The 17,308-nt window shown below is 36.0% G+C and overlaps 1 protein-coding gene and 1 pseudogene across 2 annotated transcripts in view; both read left to right on the top strand.

Annotated features, from left to right (window-relative positions):
- The window catches only part of CFAP210 (cilia and flagella associated protein 210), a 63,998-nt gene that overhangs the window by 31,467 nt on the left and 15,223 nt on the right, over window positions 1–17,308 (top strand). For both annotated transcript variants that reach the window (XM_077154087.1, XM_077154086.1), the window contains one exon: window positions 12,454–12,610. In XM_077154087.1, coding sequence (XP_077010202.1) covers window positions 12,454–12,610 — 157 coding nt within the window. The remainder of the gene's footprint in view (window positions 1–12,453; window positions 12,611–17,308) is intronic.
- LOC143676797 (E3 ubiquitin-protein ligase RNF13 pseudogene) lies at window positions 6,954–9,134 on the top strand (annotated as a pseudogene).

The raw sequence follows: 17,308 nt of genomic DNA, 5'->3' as shown, positions 1-17,308 counted from the left end.
ACCTCCAATGCCTGCATTCCCTGCTTCTCACCTGCTCTCATCTGTGGTCACCATAGGAGGGTAACCCCCTTGAGGACAGTTGCACAATGGGCATTGCCATTCCTGTATCCCAACACTCAGCATGATAGGAAGCATAATGAGACTCTGGGCTTAGGTAGGGAGCCCACAGTTAGCAGGCATTTTAGAAAAGTGACAGGTACTGAGCAGAACAGAAACCAGACAGCCGTGGTAGAAAAGCTTTAGGGCGTCAAGGGAGAACAGTTGACTTCTCTATTTCCCTGTCTTTCTTCCCAACTTTCACAGCCCCTGGCACTTAGGAGATGTACCACCCATAATGGACTCTGAAAAATATTTGAAATGATCCAGCAAATGTTGGACAGCAAGGAGACCCCAGGGAAGGGTAGAATGCCTCTGGAGTTTGTGATGTTCTCTAAGAAAACTGCAGCCCGAAACAACAGGGTACAACATGGTGACGACAGTAGAAGTCAATGGAATAGCTTCATCCTGGAGTGATTCTACTGAAAAAGATGGTGACAGGATGTTGGCAGTATGGGTAGAAGCTGGAGACAGGATTCCTGCCCCTCTCCTGTGTTTCCTAGCTGGTACCTCAAATCCAATCATACCCTAAAGACAGCCAGTAAAACAGGAAAATGTTGAGAGTTAAGACCACACCAAGGAGGAGTGAAAGAATGGAGAGGGTGGAAAAGTATAATAAAATGGAGCTTTAAGTGTGGGTTTTGGAGATGGAGCAATAACGGCTGCAGTGGACTGAGCTCATTCCAGGAGCCCATAGGAGATGGAAAATAGACTGGAAAGTGACTGCTAGTGTGGTCCCAGGCTCTTCTCTTTGCCATACTTGATGGTAGTTTAGCCTTTTCAAGGAAAGATACCTTAATTCAAGGAAGGCCGATATGTCGGCAACACCTCTGTCAGCTGGGAAGGTGCACTGGTCCATTGTTCCTGGGCTCTGTTGCTTTCAGCCTCTGTTTCTGTGGAAGTTCCTCACTTTACTTCTCCATGGCTGGCCTTCATCTCTTGGCTTCCTTGGCTCTCTCTAGGTTCTAGCTTGCTTAACATTTAATGGCAATATCTCCTGGGTTCCAAGCATCCCCACACATCCATGTCTCTGTTCTCCACATGTCCACATCTGTGTCAACTCTGCTGTAAAGTTTCTGTCGGCTCTGATGCTTCTGTCATTTCTCTCTTTTCTGTCATTTCTGTAGGCTCTTTCCTTTCTGAGATTTCTCCAAAATGTTTCCTCTTTTAAAGGATTTGAGTAAGATAATCAAGACCTACCTGGAATGGGTGAAGTCACATTTCCATCTAATCAAAGGTCACATCCACAGTTGGGTGTGTCACATCTCCGTGGAGATAATCTAATTATGTTTCCAACCTACAGTACTGAATAGGAATTAAAAGAAACAGTTGCTCCCACAAGATTGGGTCAGGATTAAAACATGGCTTTTCTGGGGTACGTAACAGATTCAAACCAGAACAAATGCTTATTGCTTACAATTTTTTTTTTTTTTTTTTTTTTTTTTAAGGAAAGACAGAGAGAAGGAAGGAAGGAAGGAAGAAAGGGAAACATAGACAGATAGAAGGAAGGAAGGAAGGAAGAAAGGGAAACATCTTTAAACATTTTCTTGTTTTATTGTATTTTGTTTTTCCGTTTTTTGTTACATGGGCTGGGGCCGGGAATCGAACCGAGGTCCTCCGGCATAGCAGGCAAGCACTTTGCCCGCTGAGCCACCGCGGCCCGCCCTACAATTTTAAAATATAGGAAGATTTGGAGTGAAAATTATAAGCTCTACTTCCTATTCACTCTTTTTGATACCTATCTCTTTAGATCCCATTTGCCTCCTCACAGATAACCATTATTGAAAGTTTAACTATTCTTTTAGAATTTATTCTTTACATTTCCAAATATTTATATACAAGATATATATATGTATAATTTTTAACAAGAGCATTATACAATACATGTATTTTTCTGTGACTTCATTTTTTTCACTCAACATATACCTTGAATATCTTTTCATGCTAATACATATGGATCTCAGCCATCTTTTTAAATAATTACATTGTATACCATGAATGTACCATTATTTACATAACTATAGTCTTTTTTTTGAGGGAAATTTGGATTTTTTTCCTACTCCTTCCCACTCCCACTACTTCTAATAGTATTGCAGTAAATATTCTTGAACATCTATTTTTTGTAAGTTTTGTGCAATATGAGTGTTTATGTAGGATAGAGTTCTTGAAATGTAGGTGAGTTTTTTTTTTAAGAAATACTGCCAAATTGCCTGTTCTGGTTTGCTAGCTCTCAGAATGCAATATACCAGGAACGGAATGGGTTTTTAAAGGGGAAATTTAATAAATTGCTAGGCTTAGAAAATGTCCCAATTAAAACAAGTCTATAGAAATGTCCATCAAAGGCATCCAGAGAAAGATACCTTGGTTCAAGAAGGCTGATGAAGGTTTCTCTCTCAAGTGAGAAGGCACATGGTGAACAAAGTCACAGTTTCTCTCTCAGCTGGAAGAATACATGGCAAACATGGCATCATCTGCTAGCTTTCTCTCCTGACTTCCTGTTTCATGAAGCTCCCCAGGAGGCATTTACCTTCTTCATCTCCAAAGGTCGCTGGCTGGTGGACTATCTGCTTCATGATGCTGTAGCATTCTCTGCTCTCCCTGAATCTCCTGCTTTCTCCAAAATGTTTCCTCTCATATAGGATTCCCATTAACTAATCAAGACCCACCTGAATGGGTGGAGACACGCCCCCACCTAATCCAGTTTAACAACCACTCTTGATTGAGTGACATCTCCAGGAAGATGATCTAATTAGTTTCAAACATACAATACTGAATAGGAATTAGAAGAAATGGCTGCCTTTACAAAATGGGATTAAGATTAAAACATGGCTTTTCTAGGGTACATATATTCTTTCAAACTAGCACATTACCCTTTGAGAAGTCTTTAACAGTGCATTCACCAATGATGTATGAGAATGCCCTTTTTAATATATATATGCAATTTTATATTTTATATATATAAACTGGATTATTCATATTATGTAACTGGATTATACATATATATATTCTGGATAGTGCATTTTTGTGTTTAACAGACAAAAATGATACCTTTTTAAAATTTACATTTCTTTTGATTTCTAGTGAGACAGAGCATTTTTTTCATTTGTAAATGTTTGGTTTGGTTTTTGTTTTTAATCCTGAATTGGCTACTGTGCTGGTTTGAAAGGACTCTGTACCCTAGAAAAGCCATATTTTAACCCTGATCCAGTTTGTGGAAGCAGCCATTTCTTTTAATCCCTATTCAGTACTGTGGGTTGGAAACTGGATTAGAATATCTCCACAGAGATGTGACACACCCAATTGTGTGTATTAACCTTTGATTAGAGGGAGATGTGACCCACCATTTACTGGAATCCTTTAAAAAAGGGAGACATTTTTGGCAAGTGCAACAGAGCCACAAAAGCTACAGAGCCCATGCAGCCAGAGACCTTTGGAGATGAAGAAATACACCCCTGGGGGAGCTTCATGAAACAAGAAGCCTGGAGAGAAAGCTAGCAGATGTTGCCATGTTTGCCATGTGCCTTTCTAGTTGAGAGATAAACCCTGAATGTCATCGGCCTTCTTGATCCAAGGTATCGTTCCCTGGATGCCTTGGATTGGGCATTTCTTTAGCTTTGCTTTAATTTGGACATTTTCACAGACTTAGAACTATAACCTTGCAACTTATTAAATTCCCCCTTTTAAAAGCTGTTCTGTTTTTGGTACATTGCATTATGGCAGTTAGCAACCTAGAACTGCTACTCCATTGCTCTCTTATGTAGGTTGTCTCATATTGATATGTATGTTTGCCATTGATTAATAATTAGTTATTAAATGTGATGCCCAACCCAAACCATTCCTCCTAATCTTAAAGTACACCTAGGGTATTATATAAGATTCTACAAAAGTTCCATGCACTAGGGTAACTGTCAAGAAACGTACAATCTCCAGATGGGTCCCTGGATGAGATAAGTCCTAAAAGGCAGAGGGGCCAGCCTTTCCAGAACATAAACTAGTTCTATTCCCCTGTCCTGTATTATCGATGGCCCCTTCCAATATGAAAAAGTTAGAATGGGCATAGCCCACATACCCCAAAAGAGTGGGAGAAAGATCAAAGGTGATGGTGGAGTTATACAGAGAAGGTTGGGCTTAACAAACAGTTATGACTGCTGAATCATTACATTGATATTTCTTTTAGTCTCCAGTATTTTAGAGCAGCTAGAAATAAAAACCTAAAATTGTGGAAGATAACCCATACCCAAACTCTGAAATCTGTTTGACAACTAATTGTTGTACTGTGCTTTGAAATTTATTGCTTTTTTGTTTATATGTTATTTTTTACAAAAAAAGAATTGTGTTTTGTAGAATGTTGGCTTGATAATTGATTTCAAGATCTTTTTTGGTAATTTAAATATGTAAAGTATGCAGAAAGTGCATACTTAAGGTAAAATAACTGATTATTGCAGAATGAGAAACAGGAATGTGTAGGACAAAATGGATGGATATAGAAAGTTGTAGAAGTCTTGTTGGAAGTGAATTTTATTGGTTGTGGTTAAGGTTGGTTAAGATTTGATAGTTTTATGAGATATTTAATAGTTTCTTAGCAGATGTAGCTTCATGCAAAACAAGAATTTGTTTTTCACTTTGTTAAAATGACAATGTTTTATTGGATTATTTATTTGTTCTTAGTGAGAAGCTGTAAAAGGTTTTTAACCATCTAAGTAATCTGCCTTCATGACAAAGATTCTTGTTTATTTATTTATTTGCATGGGCAGGCACCAGGAATCAAACCCGGGTCTCTGGCATAGCAGGTGCGAACTCTGCCTGCTGAGCCACCGTGGCCTGCCCCAGACCAGTATATTTATTGATATGTGTGATCACCATCTCCTTCCTTATTGTTTTAGACAATACCTCCTCGCTTTAAAAAAAAATTGTCTTTTTAAAATCATGTTAACTCTTCTATTTACTTTCAAACTTTTATGTCATTTGATATAAAGAACGAAAAAATAATAATAGTTACTATATATGATGGGTATTAATCATTTATAGATATAGTGAACATATTTCATCATAGTTTCTGAACAGTTTTCAGTATTTATATTTTCATTTTTATGTGCTCAAATCTACCTCTTCTTATTATGGTTTTGTTTTTTGTTTTTATGTGCTCAAATCTACCTCTTCTTGTTTTTATGGTTTTTTGTTTTTGTATGTGTTATATGTGTATGCATTACTTTATTTCTAAAAGTCACAAATGTTTAAATGACTTAGATATCAATTCTCAGGATACATATGTTACCAAATTATGTAAATGATTCTTCAGTTCTTAAAATCCTTAGTAAAAAGAAAAGAGAAAGCTTTGGATTTATTGTAATTTTTCCTTTCTCTGTGGTCTTTAGAAATAGGTTAGAGGTTTAAGCAAGTTTTGGATTTGTATCTTAGTTGTTTCTTTGGCTTATTTTCAGTGCAGTCTAGGAGATATTCATTAGATACTATGGGAGGCAAGTATGTGACCTGTGAGAGTCTATTTAAGAAACCTCTCGTATTTGCCTTTGCATCTCAGAAACCATTCAAAGTAGCAGCTTGAGCTCCAGAAAGCTACCTGAGAACTTCTAACACTTTCACAGGCCATCTGCCAACCTGTAGCCTTTGCAAGTGGGCTCTCATTGGCTATAGGCTCCCCTTACCTTGTAGTTTTTGGCAATTAATTAGAGATTCAAACTGGTTTGAGTTTTTCCCCTAGTTGTTTCTACAGTTTAACCTTGGTGCTATCCAGTAAAAAATTCACTAGGCCCTGAGGTCAGCATAAATTCCTTCACTTACTGCTTACAGTGTGTTCTAGCATTATGTATGGTTGATGTTGGCCAAGGTTACTTATCCTTACTGCACTCTCAACTGCCCAATTTTCCCCTGAAATTTCTTGAAAATTCATGTAAATGGTAGGACCCTTCTTTAGTTTCCAGTTGTGGTATAGCATTTTCCCCTTTAGTTGCATTGTGGGAAATTAGGAGTAGAATATTTGACATGCAAGCTTGGGTTGCCTGTTTTGTTCCAGAAGTCCTACATCTTAAATTTAATGAGAAACATTCAATTCTGTATTTGAAAACAAGCTAAGAAAATGTAAATATATTATTATAAATATTTTTAAGGACATGAATTTACAAAATTATCACTAAGTATTCTGTTGAATATTGATTCATATGTCAGTTGTATAGAACTCAGAATACATGTTACATTAAGTACTGTCAGGAATGGTTATGAATCCATAAAAAGCCTCTAAGCCAACAATGGAACTGGAATAGTAACAATGGTATTAACCAGTTGTGGGAACAGAGGGCCACATGATAGAAAAGAGAGAAGAAGAAAAGTTTCTTTCCCCTTTTTTGAATAATAAGAGATTGTTCAAGGGCAAAATTTCAAAATAGGTTATATATTCATTCATTGGGGGGTATATCATTCATTCAGTCATTCATTCATATAAACCTTTATTGCACAACCTTCATTTGCCAGCCACTATTCTAGTCAAAATTGAGAATATACAGATGTTATCATAGTATTTTTCCTTAGGAATTTCACAGTCTAGGGGAGGGGAGTACAGAAATGAAACAATAAGAATATGAGAATAAATATTTTGGTAAAGATATGAATGGGCGTCAAGAGCAGCTGACCCTGGGATGGTTAGAGAAGGCTTTTCAGAAGAGATTGACAACTGCACTTAATTCTAAAGAATGAGTAGGAATAAGTCATGCAAAGGGTGGGGATAGAGAGGTATTTTAAGCAGAGGAAACAGCATAAGTGAAGGTCCCAAGGTGAGATAGAGCCATGGTAGATTTAGGATTACAAGTAGTTAAGATGGCTGTAGTATAGAGGACTAAGGGGACAAGGTCCAAGATGAAGTTGGAGAGGTAGGCTAGAGCCAGATTGTTCTAGTTTGCTAGCTGCTGGAATGCAATATGCTAGGAATGGAAAGACTTTTTAAGAGGGGAATTTAAGTTACAAGTTTGCAGTTCTAAGGCAGCAAAAATGTCCCAATTAGAGCAAGGATATGGAAATGTCCAACTAAGGCATCCAGGGAACAATACCTTAGTTCCAGAAGGCTGATGACATTCAGCATCTCTCTCTCAGCTGGAAGGGCACATGGCAAACATGGCAGCATTTGCTAGCTTTCTCTCCAGGCCTTCTGCTTCATGAAGCTCCCTGGGAGGCATTTCCCTTCTCTATCTCTAAAGGTTGCTGACTGGTGGACTCTGTGGTTCTCTCGTTCTTCTATTGTGGTCCTGCAGTTCTCTCCTCGTTTTCAAAAGGGAACTCTCTCCAAAACGTTTCTTTTATAGGATTCCAGCAAACTAATCAAGACCTATGTAGAATGGGTGGAGACATGTCTCCATCTAATTAAGTTCAACACCCACAATTGATTGAGTCACATCTCTGTGGAGATAATCAAGTTTCTAACCTATAGTACTGAATATGGATTAGAAGAAATCGTTGCTCCCACAAGACTGATTAGGATTAAAACATGGCTTTTCTAGGGTATGTAAATCCTTTCAAACCAGCATACATATCATGATGCATCTTGTAAGCCACATATCTTAGGGTCTGCCAAAATTTGGAATGGCTCCTCTCTTTGGGCAAAGACCACATTATAATTATTTTATTAACAAACAAAGGGAAATTACAGGATACCATGCGTTTTAGGTCCTTTTCATGATATCGCCAAGTGCTACCCAGATATCACCTTCTGATGGCTTAATATAGTCCATGTATTTTTTGGTACTTCTCCCATCAATAATTAGGTTGGAGAGGCTCTGTGGGTAGGTGCAGATATTCAGTCATGAAGTCTCGGTAGCAGCTTCTCTCCCAGTGATGCTGCGAGTGAGCCTGTTTGTGTTCTGAGACCAGGCTTCCAGAACATCTGCAGATCTGATGCAATGTGATTTTACGAGATGCTGCTTTCCATAGAAATATTCATGTTGTCAGCCATACAAGTCTACAACATCTTGACAGTCTAGTTCTTTGTCTTCTTAAACCTACTGCCTGTAGAAGCAGATATTTTAGCATATAATTTTGAAAATGCATCTCAGACATTTGATGATCTTCCTGCAAGATTTGGATATAGACTTACATCTGAAGGTTTAAAGGGTTTTCTGATTAACTCAAAACCAGAGAAAGCTTGTGAACCTATAGTGCCTCCACCACTAAAAGATAATTCATCTGACACTTTCATCATATTAATTAGAAGACTTGATTGCAATTTTGATGTAAAGGTTTTAAATGCACAGAAAGCAAGATTCAAAGCAGCCATAGTTCACAATTTGATTCCGATGACCTCATTAGCATGGGATCCAACGACATTGATGTGTTAAAGAAAATTGACATTCCATCTGTCTTTATTGGTGAATAATCAGCTAATTCCCTGAAAGATGAATTCATATATGAAAAAGGGGGCCACATTATTTTAGTTCCAGAATTTAGTCTTCCTCTGGAATACTACCTAACCCCTTTCCTTATCATAGTGGGCATCTGTCTCATCTTGATAGTCATTTTCATGATCACAAAATTTGTCCAGGACAGACACAGGGCTAGAAGAAACAGACTTCGTAAAGATCAACTTAAGAAGCTCCCTATACATAAACTCAGCAAAGGAGGTGAGTATGATGTATGTACCATTTGTTTGGATGAAGATGGAGACAAGCTCAGAATCCTTCCCTAATCTGTAGATAGTAATCAAGAAGAGAATGAAGCATCAGGACATATCCCTTTACTTAGACCTTTGGCTTCTGTCAGCACCTAGTCATTTGGAAGTTTGTCGGCATCCCACTCACATCAGAACATGACAGAATCTTCAGACTACGAGGAAGAGGACAATGAAGACAGTGATAGTAGTGAGAAAGAAAATGAAATTAATGAATATAGTGTTGTGGCACAACTATATATAGCCTAATGGTGAACAGGATTACAACATACAGTTTGACCTTCAGAGAGCAATTGATTTATTTCCTTTTAAAATGTTTATTTATATGTATGATTTTTTTCTCCCTTCTTCTCTTCAGAGATTTCTGTAGAAATAACTTATTTGGTATTCTACAGTTTAATCAAATGACTGAAACAGGTTTTTTGATATAATATTTATCTGCAGGAGTGTACTTCGTTTTAATAAGTAACAGAAAGGTGCCATACCTCAAACATCAAAATCAGCTCTCTTTTTGGAGTGAAATATACAGCCAAAATGTTAAAAAAAAAAATTATTTAGCAAAGCCTGCAGACTTAGGTCACAGTATGCCAATGTTTTGTTTTACCAGCATGGGCCTGCTGCCACCTAGCACCAGCTAAGCCAACTGCCACCTCCATAAAATTACATAAAATGATTGAGTTGAATAATACCTATTTTCCTGGCATCCCCAAATTGCTAATATTAGTGAGAGGCAGCAAGGTACTATAATACCTTTTTCCTCCTAAAAGCACCATAAAGAAAAACATATATGTAAATTTCTCTTTCCTTCCTATGTCTAAGCTGTCTTATTCTGATAAAACAGTCTATAATGGTGCAGATCTCAAAAGTTTTGTAAGGTTTTAATACTATAGTGTTGGGCAGGCAATGGTGGTGCAGTGGGCAGAGTGCTTGCCTGCCATGCCAGAGACCTGGGTTCGATTCCTAGTGCCTGCCCATGCAAATAACTAAATAATACTATAATGTTATTATGAATTTGATTCAGCAGCTAAAGTAATAGGTCTCTGAACTTTACTTATTGAATTTCAGTATCCTTAAGGGTTTTATGTAGTTGTGATCAAAGCAAAAAGAAAATACTGAATAAAAATAACGAACTTCAGCAACTGCTGATACTCAAATCATATGCCTCTTTTTTCTTTAATTCTTTTTTTACTGTAAACTACAAACAAACATACAAATATTCTTTTTTCCCCAATTAAAAAAAATTTTTTTTAAATACAAAAAACACCAAACGCAAACATTCTTATTTTGATCATTCTGTTCTACATATATAATCAGTAATCACATTATTATATATATATATAAACAATATCATCACATAGTTGCATATTCACCATCATGATCATTTCTTGGAACATTTGCATCTATTCAGAAAAAGAAATAAAACGAAAACAGAAAAAAATTTATACATACCATACCCCTTACCCCTCCCTTTCATTGATCACTAGCATTTCAAACTAAATTAATTTTAACATTTGTTACCCCTGTTATCAAATCATATACCTCTTAATAAAGAGTATCTTATGCTTATTAGCCCTGCTAAACTATGTACAGAAGAAAATTGTTTATTTCAAGTATTGGATTTGAAAATAGGTGCTTATGTTTACAGAGGAGAGATTTTATTAAACTGAAATTTGACCATTTTATTCCCCTGTCTAAAAAACACTTCAAAGGCTTTCCATTCATTTAAAATAAAACCCACATTTTACCAACTACTGCAAGGTCTTGTATGAACTGGTTTCACCTCATCCCCTACCACTTTTTACCCTTGTTTATTTTTCCTTTGTAAGCCAATCTTCCAAGTCCTCAAGCATGCCAAACCCTTGCCTGCCTTGGGACCTTCTCCCATGCTTTTTCTTCTGCCTGGAATTTCCCTCTCATTCTTCACCATGGGCTTGACCAAGACTCAGCAGTAATGAGTGTGTGTTGATTATTGATATCTGCTGTGGGCATGGGACTTGGTAGTAAATAAATGATGGTTATATATTTCTTCCCTGGTCTAGTAGGAACTCAGATTTCCTTCACTGTATTAACTTATCATTAAGCCAAGTTGATGGCAGATAGTTGAGCGGTTTACCCAAGCTAAGGTAAAAGTGTACTGATAATCAGGTAATTAAATTTTATTTAATTCATACAAATTATTATATAAGTCATTGACAACATTACTTCCTCACTAACATAGAGACATTTTTATTCTTATTTATTGTCTTAGAATAGGTCTTTTTTTTTTTTCCAAACCAGTGAGTTATCCTATATGTGCATAGATTTAATGTTAATAATTTCCAGATTTGCTAAGAAATGTTCACAGTTACAGGTTTTTTAATATCTTGGTTTTTTTCCTTAAAATAGCAATTAAAAAACTTCAATAATTTATTTTCTCAAAATCAGATACATTTCTTCTTATAATGTTCTTTAAATCTTGATTGTTGACTTGTGAGTTTGCTTCTAAGAGCTTAATAGATATAAAACATCAAATAGTTCTAGTAAAATGAATAAATACATACTGCATACATACATAAAATCTAAAAGCCTAGTTTTCCTTAGGGCAATTATAAACTTGGTTTATCTGTGACCGCCAGTGACCTTTTTCTTAGCTCTTTCTGAAAATAGTGACCCTGATGGTAATGCTGCTTATGCTTACAGATGAGTCAGTTAGGGATCACCTACCTTGAATTGGCTTAACACAAAGTGAACTTATTGGCTGACATAACTGTATATAGGCCTTCTTGCTACAGAGGAAAGGAATTTTTCCCCTTCCTGAAACTTAGTGAGGGGACTCTAAGAAAAATTGTCTTCAAATTGGGTACATATACAAAAAGGGTTCACTCCTCAGTCATATGTTTGTAGGTGGAGTGTTGAGCCACCCCATGCCTACCTGTGCAGGTGAAAAGAAACTTGAGAGTGAGATGGCAGACAGGTAGCGGCCTACATACTTGCTGATTGGCATGACAAGGATGTGTGAGTTTCCCATGGGCTTGAACTATCACGCCAGTATTACAGAAAGTTGGCTGTCAGATGATGGGTCTTCAGCAGCCGGTCTTCAGTAAACTTCTGATGGTGGTAGCTTCTAGTAATATTGGGGTGAGGAAGGATAGGTTGGGAGGGTCGACTGAAGAGGTAGAACGGGAGCCCAGCTCAGAAGAACCCACAGATAAGCCCAGAGAGAGAGCCAGCATTTTGAAGCCTGTCACTTAAAGGGCATCAACAACTAGTCAGTTTTATCCAAGGAAAAAAATGACAACGAAAGTGGCCAATTTTTAGGTAAACCTTGTTCTCTCTCTTTCCATTAGACCCCATCTCTGAGGGGCCTGAGGGGCCATTTATTTCTATTAAATAATATCACCATTCCCCTTCACTGTCATTCATTTAACTGGTTCTTTCCAAAAGAAAAGAGCACTTGAATCTAGTATAGGACTTATTTTGATGAAGAGTGAAACAAATTTTGAAGAAAGGCTAGCATTGGTAAATTCTGAGGTTATCAATATTGAATTTGGTTTTAGTCTTTGTTATTATAAATGTCTGTTCTTTTCCCCTGAGAAATTCATAATTCTCCTTTGCAACTTCAGATAATCTCAGGTAAGAATCTAATTCATTCCTTAAAAACATATCATTTTTCTGTTTTTGTCTCAATTATAATTATGTTTATGCCTTAGAATAAAGGAACATGAAGAGAAAGAGGAAAGAAGGAGAAAAGAAGAAGAAAAGGATGCTGAGGAAATAAAGCGACAGAACTCATTATATGAACTGGAAATGAGAAAAAAAATTAAAAAGAAAAAAGAAGAGATTCGTGAAAGCAGGAGGCTGTTTTTTGTAAGTTGCAAATATAGCATATTTTCAGAAATTGTACCAAGTCAAATGCTTTCCTTTTAACTTTTTAAAAATAAAAGTGGGGTAGAAAACAAGTTGCTATTAAGTTGGGTTTCTAAGAGAATATGTACTCTTTGAGAGGGCTGTATTTGCTATGGTATAATGTGTGTATACTTTCATGCATGAAAAAGAGAGGGAGTAGAATGAGTATTTTTCCAAATGAATATATTTTCTTATAATGAGAATTGTATGGAACGAATGGGGAAGTATATGTATGTTTGTTGTGTTCTGTGCTATTATGTACTCAATAACTGGTAATTATAATTTTATGGCTATTACAATTTATTTATTTTAAAAGCTTTTACATTTTTCTTTAAAATTAATTTTATTCTTAAATAAAGCATGGAGTTAAAATATCAAACAGCACCAAAAGGATTAAAAGAAGATTAGCTGTTTTTCCTTTACTCTTACTCCCTGAAGGCAACTACTTCCATATTCTTTTAGGTGTTTCTTCTAGTATAAAATCCTATTCTAAATATATATTAGTCGTGTATATTGATTTAGCAATTTTAAACATTATTTTCTGCCTCTCTCTTCTGATAGTTGAGGGGTTAGTTCTCTTCCATAACTGCCCCCTCCCCCTCTTCTTCTTGTGCCCCCCTCTACAAAACAATGTCCCATCTTTAGTTAAATCATTGTTATTATGTAAATATTGTGTCCTATAGAACCAAGTAATATACTGAGTAAATTTTTTGTTTGCATAGTGTTTGTTTCTTTATGATTCAAATCATCTTTTAGTTTACTTTGTTCACTAATAATTCAATTTTTTCTAAATTTTATGTAAATTCTTTCAAATGTATATTGATATTTTCAAATGGTCAACTAGGTGATATTAAATTATCTATTGATTCCATTATGCTGTTTTTCTTGGAGCTGTCCCTTTCAGAGTGTTCCATCCTTTTGTTCCTTCTGGACTGCTTGTTCTTTAGGCCTGCTGCACAGCTATCATCTGGGGACTTCTCTATACCATTTTCCTTGGCTGCATGTCCTGTTTTCTGAATCTTATCTTCTTTCATGGTAAACTTCCTTATCTTGCTGAAAAACATCTTCAAGCAGCTTCCTAAGAAAGGGTGTATGGCAGGAAAAACTTTTAAAATTCTTATTGGAAAGGATTATCTTCTAGAGTCATACTTGATTTTCACTTTGGGTATAGAATTCTGGGTTCAGAATTCAGAATTTTGTATTCATGATTTTATATCAATCTCTTTCTGGTATTGCTGTTGACAAGAATGATGCCATTTAGTACATCCTTTGTATGTGATCTTTTTTTTCCTTCCTCTCACTCTCTTTCTGTCTCTGAAAGATTTTAGGATCTCTTATTTCTGGTGCTCTAAAATTTCACTGTGATGTACCATGATATAGGTCCTTTTCAACCATTTTTCTGGACACTCATTCGATGCTTTCAGTCTGGAAACTCATATTCCTTTAGTCCTGATAAATTTCTTTGTTTTATTCTTGGATAATTTTGTTTGCTTCCATTTTTGTCTATTTTCTTGTTTTTGAACCCCTTCTAGATATATATTAGACTTTCAAAATTGATTTTATAATTAAAAAATTTTTTTGATTAGAAAAAATCTTTTCTTAATTTATTAGTTAGGAGTAGGTTCAAAAGCATATTTTAAAAAAAGAAACAAAATAATAATAGCTTAAACAAATATAGGTTTAAAGTACAAATGGTTGTCATTCCAGGACTGACCTTCAGGGTCAACAGAGACTGAAGCACCTTCTCTATTTCTACTCAGGTTTTCTTGGAACATGGATGGCTTATGTTCTCAGGGTTGCCTAATGACCCTGAATAGCTCTGGAGATCTAGCTGGCATGTCCACAGTCCAGGCAGCACGAGGGAATAAAAGACAAAAAGAAGTTACCCTAGTTATCTGTCCTGCATTTAAGGAGTCTTCCCAGATGTCAGCTTTCCAATTTATACTTAAGTCTCATTAGTCATAATTTAGTCACACTGAGCTGAAAAGAAAACATGGGACTGTAGTCTTTTAACTGAGTATATTGTCACCCTGAGTAAAAATTGGGTTCTACTTCTAAGAAAGGAGAGACGAAAGAGTTTGGGGTAGGCAACTAATTTTCCTCCTACTTCTGCTACTTTTTTTTTTAACATATGATCATTCCATGCTTCTGCTATTTAAAATTTTTTTTGTTTTGTTCTAATTTGAGACTTTTCCTCAATTTTGTCTTCTAAGCCTTCAAATTGAATATTTTAGCTATCAAAATTTTAATTTCCCAGAGTTTTGCTTATAATAATATTGTTCCTTTTTAATACAATTTTATTCATAGTTAAAAGTTTCAAGAGTTTTTTCTCTTTCTAAGTCACTTTGGAGTGTGACAAACCTGGTTTTAGATTCTAACTCTGTGCTTGCTAGCTGCATGATCTTGAGCTGAGGCTTTCGAGTTTTAAAGATGAGAATTAACTCTATGTTTAATTAACTCCATATTTTTTCCTATAGACTATAAAAAGTCTATATGAACATTATAATAAACTTGGAAAAACAGTAAAATAATGCTTTTTAAAAACTACTCAAAATAATCGCTTATTTAAAGTTTGGTGTTTTCATTCATTTTTCCATGTTGACTAATTTATCTCCTAAACAGATTTCAGCCTTTTAAAGGTAGCATCCCATAAAATGGAAGAGTACTTAAGATCTTAAGATGCTAAGCACATAGACCATGAGTTGTGAATATATTGAAAAATGAATGTTACCTCTAACAGCGCATCAGTACAGCTTTCCCCGTGAATTGGTTTCTATTTATAATAACAGAATACATAATTATATACCCAGGCTATTGCGTTTATAGGCCCCTATTTTTATGATTGCTAACTCAGGCTGTGGTCATGGAACATATGCTGGTATGAACAGATTTTTATTTCGGCCTACTTTTCTGTCATTACTTTTTTCAATGTTTTTTCATTGTGAAAAATAACGTATATTAAAAAAAGCATTAAATTTCAAAGTACATTTTAACAAGTAGTTATACAACAGATTTTAAAGTTTGGTTTGGGTTATAGTTCATGATTTTTTATTTTTTTTTCTAGCTCCTCTAAGACACTGGAGATCAAAAGAAATAACAATATGTTGATTCAGCAGTCATATTCATTTGTTAAATCCTATCTTCCCTACTATACTCTTCCTTCTCTTTTTTTCTTTTTTGTAAAAAATAACATTTATTTAAAAAGCAATAAATTTCAACATTTATAAAAAAAGCTGTATTGATGCACTGAACTGATTTCAGAGTTTAGTATGGGTTACAACTCCACAATTTTAGGTTTTTATTTCCAGCTGCTCAAAGGTACTGGAGACTAAAAGAAATATCAACATACTATTGAGCTCTCATACTCATTTGTTAAACGTGACCTTTTCTATATAACTCCACCATCACCTTTGATCTTTCTCCCACTCTTTAGAGGTATTTGGGCTGTGGCCATTCTAACTTTTTCTTGCTGGAAGGGGCTGTTAATAATATGGGATGGGGGATGTAACTAGATGATGTTCTGGAAAGGCTGGTCCCTCTCCCTTTTAGGACTTATCTGGTCCAGGGACCCATCTGAAGGTTGTAGGTTTCTGGACAGTTACCCTAATGCATGGAACCTTTGTAGAATCTTATATAATGCCCTAGTATTATTTAGGATTGGCAGGACTGGTTTTGGTTGGGGCTTGGCAAGTTATGATAGTAGAAATGTTTAACTGAAGCTTGTATAAGAGTGACCTCCAGAGTGGCCTCTCGACTCCATTTGAAATCTTTCAGCCACTGATACCTTCTTTGTTACGCTTCTTTTCCCCCTTTCAGTCAGGATGGCATTGTTAATCCCACAGTGCCAGGGCCAGGCTTATCCCTAGGAGTCATATTCCACACCACCAGGGAGACTTTCATCCCTGGATGTCATGTCCCACGTTGGGGGGAGGGTAATAATTTCACTTGCAGAGTTGGGCTTAGAGAAAGTGAGGCCCCATCTGAGCAACAAAAGAGGTCCTCTGGAGGTGACTCTTAGGCACACCTATAGGTAGACTAAACTTTTCAGCTACATACATAAGCTTCACAAGAGCAAGCCTCAAGAAAAGGGGCCTATTGCTTTGGGTGTCCCTAGTGTTTGACACAGTATCCGAGATTTCCCTGGTGGTAAAGTTTAATAGTTACATATTGTTTCTCCCATCCCTCCAAGAACTTCGCCAACACTTTTTGGATACATCTAGGATGTATCCAAGTATATTAGGCAGATAATAAAAAGTATTAAGCTATACAGGATTAGGCAGATGATATAATTTTATTATGCTATATAGGATTAAAGTCTCTCATTCTTACAATAGTGATCTATTTTTAAATTTGTTATTAGAATACATCTGAATTTGCTTGTAAATATGCAAAAAGTCTGAACAAGAAACTAGTAACTGTGATTATTTGAGTCTAGATCAGGAATAGGCAAATAGTGGATAGGGTAGGAAGGGGACTTTATAAATTAAAAAGTAGTTTTGAACCATGTAACAATTAAATATCCAAAAATTAAATGAAACTTGTACATATTTAATGTATTTTTCTGATTATATAATTTTTTTGGGGGGGAGCATGGTCTGGGAATTGAACTCAGGTCTCTCGCATGTAAGGCGAGCATTCTACCACTGAACCACCTGTACA

The sequence above is a fragment of the Tamandua tetradactyla genome, chromosome 3 (genome assembly GCF_023851605.1).
Source record: "Tamandua tetradactyla isolate mTamTet1 chromosome 3, mTamTet1.pri, whole genome shotgun sequence".
Classification (NCBI taxonomy): Eukaryota; Metazoa; Chordata; class Mammalia; order Pilosa; family Myrmecophagidae; genus Tamandua; species Tamandua tetradactyla.
The sequence above is the reverse complement of the archived record's forward strand: the minus strand, read 5'-3'. Positions and strand labels throughout refer to the sequence as shown.